This window comes from Panthera uncia (genome assembly GCF_023721935.1).
Source record: "Panthera uncia isolate 11264 chromosome A1 unlocalized genomic scaffold, Puncia_PCG_1.0 HiC_scaffold_17, whole genome shotgun sequence".
Taxonomy (NCBI): Eukaryota; Metazoa; Chordata; class Mammalia; order Carnivora; family Felidae; genus Panthera; species Panthera uncia.
In genome coordinates this window covers 85,209,799-85,224,268 of record NW_026057577.1, presented here as the reverse complement: position 1 = coordinate 85,224,268, position 14,470 = coordinate 85,209,799, and the positions used below count along the sequence as shown (strand labels likewise).

Here is a 14,470-nt window from a genome sequence, read left to right as displayed (position 1 = left end):
TCAGTGGAAATATCTTTCAGGTGTATTTAGTAAGTAAGCCTAACTTGGGTTTATATATGTAGTTATGTTAAGAGAGTATCCATCAAGTTCTTTTTTCTTGATTTTTTTTGTTGTTAGAAATAGGTTTTTGTCATAGGATTTTTCAACATGAATAATTTCATGTTTTACTCCTTACATCTATTAAAATGGTGTTATGTTGATGGTTTTAGAATACAGAACAATCCTGCATTCATGTAATAAATTCCACTTGATCATGGAATTTCTTTAATGTGGTTTTTGTCCTCTGCTAGTAGTTTATCAAATACTTTGCATTAATATTCATAAGTGATATTGATTCATAATTTTTTGTACTATCAGGTTCAGTTATTTTTGCTATGTAAAAACAATTAGGAAGCTGTCCTTCACTTGTGGTGCTCTAGAACAATTTACAGAGCATTGTGACTACCTATGGTTTTTGAGCATTTCTTAGAAATCTCCTGTGAAACCATCTGGCCTGTGCTCCTGTGGGTTAGTTCCTTGATACCCTTTTCAATTGCCTATACTAAAATTAGTCTGTTTAAGTTTTCATTTTCAAACATGCTGCTTTTGTTCATCTATATTTCACTAGCAAATCATTCAAATACATTTGCATAGAGCCCTGCAAAGTGGCCTCTTAGACTTTCTAAAATTTTCTGCATGTCACTGTTTGCCTCTTACTATCTCTTATTTTGTATATTTGTGCCTTACCTTTTGCTTCTTGATCAAATTATCTTGTGGTTTGTCTACTTTGTTAATCATTTCAAAATTATACCTAATCTATTTCTTTTCTCTACCTCATTAATTCTGTTTTATTAAATTATGATTTCCCTTTAATACTTTGTTTACTTGCTTTTTTTAAGCTTGGAATTTAATTTTATTTAAATTATTTGATTTAATTGATGAAAGTGTATAGTACTATGAATTTTCCTCTGATTACTGTTTTATTTAATTAAAAAAAATTTTTTTTAACGTTTATTTATTTTTTGAGAGACAGGGAGAGAGAGAAAATGTGAGTGGGGGAAGGGCAGAGACAGAGGGAGTCACAGAATCTGAGGCAGGGTCCAGGCTCTGAGCTATCAGCACAGAGCTTGACGTGGGGCCCGAACTCACAAACTGGGAGATCATGACCTCAGCCGAAGTCGGACGCTTAACTGATTGAGCCATCCAAACGCCCCTGATCACTGTTTTAGACGTATCCCATAAATTTTGATATGTAGTATTTTGTTACCATAATTTCAGATTTTATTTTCTTTTTTTATCCAGACCTATTTAGTAGAAAATTTTATTAATTTTAAATGAATCTTTAAAAATTTTTTTAAATAATGTTCTATTGCATGGTGGTTAGAAAACATTTTATAATATTTCTACATTATAGAATTTACTAATGTTGACTTTATAACCTAATATGTGATCAATATTTTGTAAACATTCAATTAATATACCTTGTTCCATGGTATACTTGGAAGATCTATTCTGTAGTATCAGAATAAAACATTTGATATATATCTATAAAGTCTGTATGATTGTTTATGTTGTTTAGATCTTTAATGTTAACCAGTATTTATTTTTGTCCACTTTATCCATAGTATACTGAGAATGACATGTTAAAATTTGCTATCATTAGCTTATATCTGTTTTTTTGTGTCTTGACTACTTTTTGCTTTAAAAAGGTAGTTGCTGTTGTTTGTTGCATAGATATTCACAAATGTGATATATTTTTTGTGACTTTTTACTCAACATTTGAAGTTTCCCTTCTATTTATGAGTTTATTTTGGTATAAATAAACATATAAGAAGAAAAAATTACTCATGTAATTTCCAGTCAGTAAATGTAAAAGGAAATATAGGAATATGAAATCACCACTGGGCTTACATCACAGTAACAATTTTTGCAGGCAAGATATACCAATGTATATTGAATATTAAAATTAGTGGATAAAAATTTTAGAGTAAATACACTTTGCATAGTTACAAAGTATCTCTTTCAAGACACTTACATTAAATACAAAGGAACATACAGTAACTTTACAGAAGAGAAGCCCAGCAGACACCATCTAAGCAAGTAATTAGGGTTAACATCACCAGTAACGAGACGTGGTGACATAAATCCCTTGATAAGAAGGAAGCCACAATGCTATGTTTATGAGATTCTTTCCGGACTCATCACCTCGTTTCAACCATGAGAAAACTTAAGACAAATCCAAATTAAGGGACAAGTTACAACATAACTAATCAGTACTCTTCAAAAGTGTCACGATCATGAAAGATGAAAAACAAAAAAGACTGAAATTTTTACAATTAAATGCATTGTGAGACCCTGGATAGTATTAAGATACTATAGAAAAGGACATTCATGGAAAAAAATGGTGGAGTTCAAATAAAGTCTGTAGTTTAATTAGTAATATATTTCCAATGTTAATGATCTGTTCTTGGTAATTTTACCATGGTTATAAAAAATATTAACATGAGAGAAAGCACTTTGAGAGATAAAAGGAAATTATTTGTATTTTATTTAAGCAGGATCTGTGCTGACAGCGCAGAGCCGGATGTGGGCTCAAACTCAAGAACTGTGAGATCATGACCTGAGCCAAAGTCAGAAGCTTAACCAACTAGCCACCCAGGCATCCCAAGAGACTTTTTTAAACAACAGTTTTAGATTAAAAAAAAATTGAGCAGGTAGTATAGAGTAGTATAAAGAGTTCTCATATATTTCCCCTCCCCTCTGTCCCTCCTTGCATTAGTGTGGTACATTTGTTACAATTAATGAACTGCTACTGATGCATTACTATTAACTAGAATCCATAATTTAAAAATACTTTTTGTGTTGTACAGTGTATAGGTTTCAACAAATATGTAATGTAATGCATCCACTATTATAGTATCATAGAGAATAATTTCACTGCTCTAAAAATCCCCTGTGCCCCACCTATTTATCCTTTCCTCTCTTCCCCATTCCCCATCCTCTGGAAAGCACTGATCTATTTAGTGTCTCTACAGTTTTGCCTTTTCTAGGATGTCATATCCTTGCAAGGTATCCTTTGGATGGATGTATCACAGTTTGGTTATCCATTCGCTTATGGAGGGACATTTCCATTGCTTCCAATTTTTGACAATTATGAATAAAGCCACTATAAACATTTGTGCGCAGGTGTTTGTGTAGACCTAAGTTTCATCTCAGTTGGGTAAATACCTAAGAGCATGATTCCCATGATGGTATGGTACAACCATGCTTACTTGTGTAAGAAAACTGCCAAATAGTCTTCCAAAGTGGCTGTACCATTTTGCATTCCCACCAGCAATGAATGAGAGTTCATGTTGCTTCACATCCTCGTCAGCATTTAGTATTGTCAGTGTTTTGGAGATTAGTTATTTCTAATAGTTACATGATAATACAAGATCTAATAGTTACATAAACAAGAAAATACTGTTTTAGTTTGCAATCTCTAATGACATATGAGGTTTAGCATCTTTTTATACGTTTTCTTTTTTGCCATCTATATATCTTTTCTGGTGAGATGTCCGTGTATCTGTCCAGATCTTTTGCCCAATTATTAATTACTTTTACTTTTTTAACTTTTAATCACTTTTTAATTGAGTTGTTTATTGTCTTTATTGAGTTCTATGCATTCTTTGTGTATTTTAAATGTGAGTCCTTAATTAGATACATATTTAGCAAATATTTTCTCCCAGTTTGGGCTTGTTTTTTACCTTATTTTTTGAAGGTGCATATTTTAATAAAGAGCAGAGATCAGCAGAATTATCAAATGTTGCCCTTTTTTGCTATACATAGATGTCACTATAAATATTCCAATTTTATTTTAAGTGGGATTAGATATTTTTACAGAACTATCATCAACAGAGTTTTTTTGTTACCCTTGGGAAAAGTGTAATTTAGCTTCAGGGTGTAATTCAAGAAAATGCTACATCCAAAGTTATATAACAGGCAATTTTTCTATTTACTTTCCTCTTCGGTTATAAAAGACTGGGAATGATGTCAATATTATGGATTTTTCAGTAGCAGTTAGGGCAAACTTTGTAATTGAGAATGGACTTCTATTTTGTTTAAAAAAATTTTTTTAATGTTTATTTATTTTTGACAGAGAGATAGAGCATGAGCAGGGGAGGGGCGTAGAAAGACTGGGAGACACAGAATCCAAAGCTGGCTCCAGGCTCTGAGCTGTCAGCATATAGCTGGACGCAGGGCTTGAACTCAAGGACCACGAGATGGTAACCTGAGCCAAAGTCGGACATTCAACCGACCAAGGCATCCAGGTGCTCCCCCCTCCCTCCGCCCTGGCCCCTCTTTTTAAAAATTTTTTATAATGTGAGAATGGACCTCTTCTATTAACAAAAGCTTGATGATGCCAAGTTTATCTTTCCTCCAAGATCAAGGCCATAGATCTGTCTTTTCACAGAATGACTAAAGCTAGCCCAAAGAAGTCATCTGTTTACTAGTTGTAGCACATCACAGGCCTTTTTAAAGAAATAAAATGTACTTGGGCCCCACGTTTCCATTGTTGGATGCAGAAATCTTGTGACTATATCAGTAATTTAAAGAAGTTCACATTTCAAACACATATTTTCCCTGGGCACTAGGTGTTGGAGGGAGGTATGGAAAGTTTTCCCCTGTCAACAGATTAGATCAGATGAACAAGATTTCATAACAGCCAAATATAGGCTATATTTAGCACCCTTTATGCTTTTGTTTAAAAACAGTTTCAGATTCCAGTAGAATGATTTGAAGGTTGAGAGATTTTTCTAAGTAGTCTTAAAAGTCTAGGTTTGTTCTGAGGCTCTGAGCCAGTCCTCAAAATAAATCTGTAGATAGACTCCAGCCTCAGAGCTAGAGCTCAGGCTGGCAGGTATAAGAGTCCTAAACTCATTTCCTAGGTATGACAATTTGCGATTATCAAAAGGGCCTCTTCTACATTGTAAGATTATTATCTTCTTTTTTTTTTTTTTAATTTTTAACGTTTTTTATTTATTTTTGAGACAGAGAGAGACAGAGCATGAACGGGGGACGGGCAGAGAGAGAGGGAGACACAGAATCGGAAGCAGGCTCCAGGCTCTGAGCCATCAGCCCAGAGCCTGACGCGGGGCTCGAACTCACGGACCGCGAGATCGTGACCTGAGCTTAAGTCGGCCGCTTAACCGACTGAGCCAGCCAGGCGCCCCGTAAGATTATTATCTTAATAAGCTACTTGCCTATAGTAAATATAGTTTATATTTTCTGTAGTTTATAGTTTCATGTAGTTTACATTTTATATAGTTTATAGTTTTAGTATTTTTCAGTACTTACATATGTACCAAGAAATATTCTAGGTGCTGGAATGGAATGGAGTGGTGAATTTATTCTGAATCTTAAGAAGTCTGTTCAGGAGGTAATAGTAGTAAAAGTCTGTAATTAGCCTGCTAGAGGTTCTGCTACTTTGGGTGACTTTCACCAAGTCACAAACATTTTTAAACTTTTATAACATGGCCCATACTATGCTAACTATCAAAATTTATAAGGAAAGAGAGAGAGTGCCATGCATGTGTGAGCGGGTGAGGGGGTGAGGGGCTGAGAGAAAGAGAGAGAATCCCAAATAGGCTCTGAGCTTATCTTACAAGTGTGAGACCATGACCTGAGCCGAAATCAAGAGTCGGACACTCAATCTATTGAGCCACCCAGGCACCCCCGTGTATGTATTTTTTGGAAGTAGGGTCTATCAAGGGCCACAGAGCTCACTTTTGGATGTATATTTGTGTAGATAATGTGTGGCTAGATAGGAGAGAGGGGGTGAATGGAAGGGGAAGATGATATAGGAGAAAAAGACTAGACCAGGAATGCGAAGACCTGGATTATGTCTCCAGCTCTGTGATTCTATGAACTTAGTAAAATCACTAAACATCTAGAGGACTCATTTTACACCTTTGTGACATGAGAGTTCTAGTTAAGACGATTTCCAAAGGTCACTGTCAGTGTTGAAATTCTAAGCTAAAAAGGAACATTTCAAAATATACAGACAAGGTTGGGTGCACAGTTTTATAGATTCATTTATTCATTCAACATGTATTATGTCATGTAATTTATTATGTCTATGTATGTGTTTGTGTAGTGAGAGTGGGAGAAAACATGTCTATGATACAGATACAGAGGATTTAAGAGGTGCTTGCACAAAACTACGAGATAGAAAGTCCATAACTCACCAGAAAGAATGAAGAGGCTATGGAAGCCTAAAGAGAAAGGGAGATGTTTCCAGCCTAAGAAGGGAGGGAGATGGTGTGGACTTGGAAGGATCTCCCAAAGAGTTCTTCCATTATAGACCCAGGACAGATTAAGCTAAGAAGCGATTCATCAATTCGTGAGAACCCTGGTGTCCTTTAGTCCTTCTACTGGATGTCACTACTTAAAGCAAGGCCAACTTTGACCTCGTGACCAGCCAAGGAGTGCAAGAATTGAGCAAGTCCTGGACCAAATCCTAGTTATTCTTCTTCCTATCTGTATGATCTTGGCTTAACCTCCCAGCTGCAAGTCTTGCATCTGTAAAATGAGGATACTGTTAGACCTACTTTATAAGGTTGCTGTAGAGAATTTGTAAAATAACACATTTATTACTGATCCAGTCATTATAGTAAGTGCTCATAAATGTTAACCACTGTTCTTTTCCTAAAGAGCAGATATTATTTGACCATCTATTCCTGACTTTGAGAGGTCCTATTATGGTAGGACACTGAACTCGATACAAGACTAGGTTCAATTTCTGGCTTTAGTTAGTTGCTTTACTTTGTGGATTGGCTGTGTGTTAGAGTACCCCTTTAATTCTTAGGCCGTTTGCAACTCTGACTCATCCTTCCTTCCTGCTTGCACTGAGCTTATAGTTCATCTGAGGGTCTTCTCAGTTCTTTTCTGAGCATGCCTCCTGTCGTGAGCATGTGCGTGGCTTTCTAAATTCCCTAGTATTCATGATGACTTTTGAAAACCCCAAGGCAACTCGCTCCCTGGCCTTTCCTCCTTGGCTTTATAGACAGTCTTTTGTTATGTCTCAACTGTAATTCTTTGCCCTAAATGGCTAAGGTTTTTCTGATCACCTTAAAATGTTTTCAAGGGATTCCTACTATTTTTCTTGCCTGAGTGGAAGTCCAGTTAGGGAAAAAAGATGAGAACCTTGCATTAGTTTTTCAGGTAGCCCCTAGAGATGTCAGTATGCATAAACACAGTAACTTGCAAATAGCATCTCCTTTATTCCTTCCAGGATCAAGGACTATAGACTGTTCCACAGTGGCACAGGGGCTCCCACAGATACCCAGGGCAGTGGAGGCAAAGGCAAGCAAAAAACAGCACAAAATTCTCCTACCATTAAGTTGCCTTTTTTCTTGATTCTGCGTTTGGTTGCTATAAACTTGTTTTCTAGAGTTCTGACAAAGTTGGTTTTGAGTTTCTGGTTGTTTTTTTCCTAAGTTTCTATGGAGGGACACGTTTGAACTGCATACTTGCCATCTTGCTGTCATCACTCCCTTAAGTTACTTAACACTAGAGAGGTCACAACCTCTCTGTATCTATTTCTTCCCTCAGCAGAACTTCTCAGAAAATACCCGAGGGCTGTTGTAAGGATTAAATATGGGAATGTGGAAGACATTTACAGAATATAATGCATTTGAAACCTTATTTTAGAAAATATGTTACTTGTTTCGTGAGCCACATCACAGTTACATCAGAAAGACTTTTTAAGTGGTGGGGAAAAAAGTTCAACTTCATGTATTTTTCCTGATCTTCATTTCTACCTACAAAAATAAAACTTTTCCTTCACCAGAAGCCTCAGTAGTTCTCTAGCATCAGGAAGAGAAAAATACTGTTTTTATTTCAACATTTTATTGAACCTTTTCATATTACACAATTTACTGAAAACATTTAAAATACTAGACAAAAACAACTTAAACACACACACACACACACACACACACACACACCTTGTCTAGCTGAGGTAATACTGTGTAAGATTCATTGTTAAATCACAAGTTTTTGTTACTCTGCTATACAACTTGGTATCATATTAGTGATACTCAATGACTTGAAAGACAGTATACATCCAGTTTATATTAGAGAGAGCAAGAGAAATGCGCAGCTACTTTAAAGAGAAGAGAAAGCAGATATGCCAAAATATCACTCAAATTCTATTGCAGTGTGGTTGCTACCAAGGGGATTTATTTGCTTACATGTTATTGAAAGTAATTAATTCAACCCTGAATATCTTTTCAAGAGCTGGCAAATAGTCTCTCATGTTCCAAAAGATCTAGTAAGCAAACTGAAGGCAAATACCCTCCACAATCTCAGTAGAAAAAAACAAATAGCAAAGCACTGTATTTTATTTTCTAAGCAGATGTATGAATACACAGAAATATTGAAGCATTCATGCCAAGTCAGTAAGGTGAATGCTTGGTTCAGTTGTAACAAAGCCAGTGCTGAAAAGACAGCTGTGAGTAGTCAGGCATGTTTGCAAAAGTGAGACTTCTCTCTCCAGTTTTGCTTCTGAAAATACTGGCTGAATTACCAAACCTCCCAAACCACAGCCATTTTGAAATCAGATTGTTTTTTTACTATTTCATATTTATAACGTCTAGTGATGGGAGTTTGGAAGCTTCAATAAATTTTATAAACCTAGGGATTATTTTTCAAGGGTGCATAAAATAGAGAAAGGTAGCTCAAGGGAAAGAAATTTACATGCAAATGTACTAAATCAATTCATAAATTCACATAACATACTCAGTATTTATCAGATTTTTCAGTTTTTAACTCAATCACTTTCACACTATTTGACTCTGATTAAGAAATCCTACAGAGTAAAGCAAGCATATCATATCTGAGCTCCATGGCCAAACCCTGGCTTATGTAAGAGGACCGCTGGGCCTCTGGAACATTTTAATAGGATCTTAGTCATAATACTATTAACCATACTGAATTTTAAAATATTCTGAGCTACTGTCATCTTAAAAAAGATGTAGCCAATGGATATTTGACTTTGGTACCTATATGCTAAAGAAAGAGAGCAAATTTTAAAAGGGAAAGAGTGTGCCTAATGTGTATTTCACATATTCCTTTCTAATTTCATTTAAGCATATTTGGACAGCATTTAAGTTCTTGAATTTTAAGAATTTTTATATTGCAACTAATTTGGAATGGCAGTAAGAACAATTAGTATTTTACTTGCCACATTCCAATCTTAATTTGCATTCTTTCTCCAAAGAGAAGATCAACCTTACTTGTGTACACACAAGTTCAGTCTATCAGTCTTATAATGATTCTATGAGACAGTTTTATATAACTGAATCTTTATACTTCCATCAAATAATCTTGAAATATTTGATTTTTAACTAGATAAAGGATCGCATGGATTTTCACTAGTTAATACTTGATTCCATTCAGATTCTGTTCTTGTAGAAATTTTCTGAAACTTGGTATTTTCTAAAGTTTACTCTTATTTGAAACATCTTGATTACAATAAAAATGATTGGAAGTTGGACAGTTTATAAACATCTAAACATTTATTTAGCAGTTCAAAGCATTGGAAACAATTTAGGTGTCATAGGTAGGGCAAAGTAAACCATAACCCAAAACATTAACTGCAAAGTACAACACGTGATCAGTGGTGTTTTATTTTCCCCTCTTGGTGGAATTTAAAAAGGGAAAACTTATGTGTTTTAGTTTAAAAAAAAACAACAACATACACACCTACCACATAAGATTGTAGAGAAAATTTCTACTTACATACTGTTTGGCACTTTGGGGATATCATTTTTTGGTTCTAAAACTATTAATCACAAAAAGTAACTATTTTGCTGACACTTAGCAAGTAAGTCTCAGTCTGTATACCTTCTAGATTGGACAACACCAGTGCAGTCACTGCGTTTGTGTGCTAAACAGTTTGTAGTAAAACTGACTGTGATCATTCATGTGAGGAAATGAAACTTTAAAATGTTTAAGTTTGGGTCAGTCAAATGCTTATTATTTTATTATACAAGAACCTCACCCACCAACTTCAATTTAACAGGAAGAATTTTTTTTTTTTTAACAAACTGATAACAACGTTTTTGCTTATTATTTTTTGAGATTTACTTCTTTTCCTCATTCGTAAAAAGCAAGGACAAACTTCCTTTAAAGTTTTTATTTTTCCTTTGTTATTCATCCAAACAAGTTTAAATAAAAGGTGATAAGGATAAACTTGCTTTTCCCTTTATGTAGATCTGGTTTGGAGAATGAAACTACAAACAAAAACTAGAATAAAATAAAAACTGAAGCCATTATTTAATGATGACTATACAAAAGGCAAGAGGCACAAATTCCCATGTAAATTTTAATTGTCACTCCTCTAAGACAAATCATTCAGAAATATAAGGCAAGAAACATTTCTTTCAGTACACAATCCATAAATGTGCAAACAGTAATAGTTGTCATGATTATTTTCTATTCTATCTTAGGAGTGGTCTAAAACCAGACTGATGATTCACATATCTAAGTAAGCAAATCAAACTTTATAAACATATGATGGATGTTTCAGTTGCTGGCATCGAAACGCTGGGTTTGGATATGGACAAGTAGGTTGTTTGCCTTACATCTTTTGGGTACCTTGTCTTTTAATGTTTTCTTCTGATATTCAAGCAGTAAGTATTCATTTTATGAAATAAGCTGATCTAAGAGTGGAAACTTTATAGAGATGAAGGAAATTCCGAGTTATATGTGTGCACATAAATGGCTTTATATAATAAATATTCAGCCATTAAAAAGTTGTACAGGGACAATGCAATTTAAAACTCTTCAAGTCCTGCTTACACACTGCCAAATCTAATCCTTCTCATCTTTACCACGGATGACACAGTTTATTTGTTTAAAGGTAAACCATCCTGATACTATACACTAGATTAAGGATGTCATACCAATATCAATCTAGAAGGTGAAATAAATTTCTAATAAATATTGAAGTCAGATGGAATAAACTTAGCTCTGTGAAATATTGTTTTACATTTGCTGACAAATTTTTGCTTCTGCCCAGGGTCTTTTTAGTTTAGCATGAGTGCTACATTAGCTAGAATTCAATTCACGAGTGTTACTTTCATTGAGTTTTCAAATTTGGGATATTTTTCATCCAAAATATATACCTATACCTTTTAAAAAAAGAAGGGTCAATATAATCAGCATGGGCTTTTTTTTACCAGTTTCACTTTCTAATCCACTTTCCCCCAGTATTTCACTTTTATCCCACATAATTTCATAACAAAGTACCCAGATTATGTCTTTTAGACTAACCAGGAACTGAGTTAGTCTCACACACTATTTTGAAGAAGGGTAGAGTAAATAATTTTGGTAATCTGTAAAACAGCTGCATGCAGTGTGTACTGTATTATAACAGCACCAAACCCTTTATAAAAACCAAGCATTCCTTCCTCCTGCCTTATAGTATTGATACAGTCTCTCATACCCTCGTACTGTGTATTAATTGGAAGCACTTCATAGCCAAGGTCTGTATTGTCAATGATTGTGCGTGTTCCTTGAATGTGAAGGCGGTGCAAAACTGTTTCCAATGGGTAAAGTATAACATCAGAGCAAAGACTGGCAGCAAAGTTAGCAATAAGTTCTGGAAAATAAGCATCCAACATACTCTGCACCGGACTAGTGCTCTCAGCTAGATGGCTACTATACGTCTTTCTCTTTAGAATTAGCAGGACAAACTTCTGAATGGCTGAGCTGATGATGTAATGCAGAACCCCATGCAGCACAGTGGGGAAGATCAAGGAAAGAAGCGGAAGCAGTCGTTTGCTATGAGGCACCCCTAGGCCCATCACTCTTCCAATTCCTTCTTTAACACATTCCAAGATTCCAGTGTTATCTCGTATTATCTCACTCTGAAATAAAAATGATGAAATGAGTAAAAATTAATACTTGCTTATTTTGCCACAAGAAATGATTTGTTTTAGGTCCCTTCTTAAATCCTAATTTATTGACCACAGAGGGAAAACACCAATGGCTTGCAAACTTCAAGTGTTACCTAGGTATTAGATTCTTTTTTCAAATGAAATTCCATAACAGCAGTGAAGCTGGGAGCTATTCTTTTTGGGAAGGGAAAGGAGAGGAGATGTGGACAGGACATATGTGGTTCCTCCACCCTCAAGAGCTCAAATGAGCTCTTAGGACTCATTTTGAAAAGCAACAGCTAGTGGACATCTAAAGAGTTTGTATGGTGCTTGGAGTTTTGCTTTTTTTTTTTTAATGTTTATTTATGTATTTTGAGAGAGAGACTGTGAGGGGCAGAGAGAGAGGGAGAGAAAGAATCCCAAGCAGGCTCTGCGCAGTCAGGGTAGAGCTCAATGTGGGCCTTGAACCCATGAACTGTGAGATCATGATCTGAGCCGAAACCAAGAGTCAAACACTTAACAGACTGAGCCACCCAGGCACCCCTGGTGCTTGGAATTCTTAAGTACAGGTTTAAACCCTGCATCCACTACCTACTGCTTATATAACTTTGGGCAAGTTAGTTCTCCTAAGAATCAGTTGACCATTCTATAAAAATGGGATTAGTACTACCTAGCTTTTATGCACATGATTGCTGGACATATTAAAGGAAAAAAGGCCTGGCTTCCAGAGGCACTCAGTAAATGTTAGTCATTATCATCTACAACGTCTCTGCCTTTCTACAACTGATCTTAGGAAATATGATTCAACACAGATCTTTAATCAGCAAAAGGGTATAAGCACTGCAACTTGAGAACAATGGCGGGAGTGTACAGAATGACTTTAAGATGCAGCAGCTAGATCAGGGATTTTTAATGAAGACAATAGATCACTACTAAGTTCATATTTAAGGGCTTTAGGAGAAGTTCTACAGGAGATCTATATATAAATGTATATTTTCTTTTTTTTTTTTTTAATGGTGGTTTTTTGTTTTGTTTTTTTTTTAATTTTTTTTTTTTTTAACGTTTATTTATTTTTGAGACAGAGAGAGACAGAGCATGAACAGGGGAGGGGCAGAGAGAGGGAGACACAGAATCCGAAACAGGCTCCAGGCTCCAAGCTGTCAGCACAGAGCCCGACGCGGGGCTCGAACTCACGGACCGTGAGATCATGACCCGAGCCGAAGTCGGCCGCCCAACCGACTGAGCCACCCAGGAGCCCCTAAATGTATATTTTCAAGGGAAAAAGTATTCTCAGAAATCTGAGCTGGGTCCCCAGAAGGGGAAAAAAACCACTGAACATGAACGGAGTAGGAAGAGAGAAGCTAATGTAGTAATCTGAGGATGTGGCATTCATTGAAAGGATAATGGTTGCCTCATGGTGGGAAGAAACAGACAAATCTCAGACACTTGCTAAAGTCAGAAAAAGACGTATGTCTGATTGGTTATAAAGGATGACAGAAACATAAAAATCAAGACTCCTTAAAATTAAAACTAAAATTTTAAGTCTTCAGGGTAAAGACAACAAGAGTACCACTAGCAGAAAAGGAGAGGAGGCTCAAAAAGAAGCTAATTGTCAGGGTAATAAGATGAGACTGTTTACATGAGTTGAGTTTGAGATGGAGATGATTTAATTCAGCTAGAGATTAGAGTTAAAATGATTCATGAGAATAAATGAGTTCTACCAGATAGTGAATATAGGATAAAAAGCAGAGAATACAGGATAAAAAGGTTACACCTTGGAAGGCAGCAGAAGAGATGGCAAAGAGGTTATTGATGGAAGAGGAAAACGTTCAAGAGAGAAATACTCTAAGAAGATAGACTTTTAGAAAAACCAGACAAAAGGAGTCAAAAGGAGTTCCAGGTGGAACCCAGAGCAAGGGAAAGCAGGGGCTGGATATTGGGTAAAAAAACCAAACTAACTTACAGCGAGCTGGGCACTTTACATAGACAACTCATCTCATTGTTTTAACTGTTATTAAAATACTATTCCCATCTTATGAATAAGTGGAAAAGAGGAATTAGAAAAGCAAAGGCTGATCCAGTAAGGTTTTTATAAAGAGGAAATCCATACACACTGAAGACAAAAATAAGCCAGAGGACCTAGTGTTGGAGACAGAAAATAGGCGATATACAATTAACTGGATTTTGTGTATCAGTGAAGTTAAAACTATCTTCATCTTATAGTTTTAAGTGTAGGAAGTACATTAATACACTGCACAGCCAGGCCCCATTTGCTGCCCAGGCTCCTTTTCACTGTACACTCTGTCCTCACCGCTGGACCCCTGCCTCCCCATTATACCCCTACCTTCCACCCCCTGACACTGTCTTGCACCTGCTCAGTGGCCATCGTCTTAAGTTTCCTCAGGGCTATCAGCCTCCTCCTTCTGCCCACTGCCCCACCAACCTGCCTTCTGGCACCTGCTCCATGGCCAACCAAGAGAAGCTTTCACAGGGACACTGAGTGGGTTTGGCTCTTCTTCTGGTCCTATAATCGGTGCTGGGTTGATCCAGTGAACAAGACTGAGGTT

General features: G+C 36.1%; 1 protein-coding gene across 2 annotated transcripts in view; it reads right to left on the bottom strand.

Moving 5' to 3' along the window:
- Positions 1-7,852: 7,852 nt before the first annotated feature.
- The window catches only part of SLC25A46 (solute carrier family 25 member 46), a 29,527-nt gene continuing 22,909 nt past the window's right edge, over positions 7,853-14,470 (bottom strand). For both annotated transcript variants that reach the window (XM_049647706.1, XM_049647705.1), the window contains exon 8: positions 7,853-11,894. In XM_049647706.1, coding sequence (XP_049503663.1) covers positions 11,316-11,894 — 579 coding nt within the window. In that variant the 3' untranslated portion in view covers positions 7,853-11,315. The remainder of the gene's footprint in view (positions 11,895-14,470) is intronic.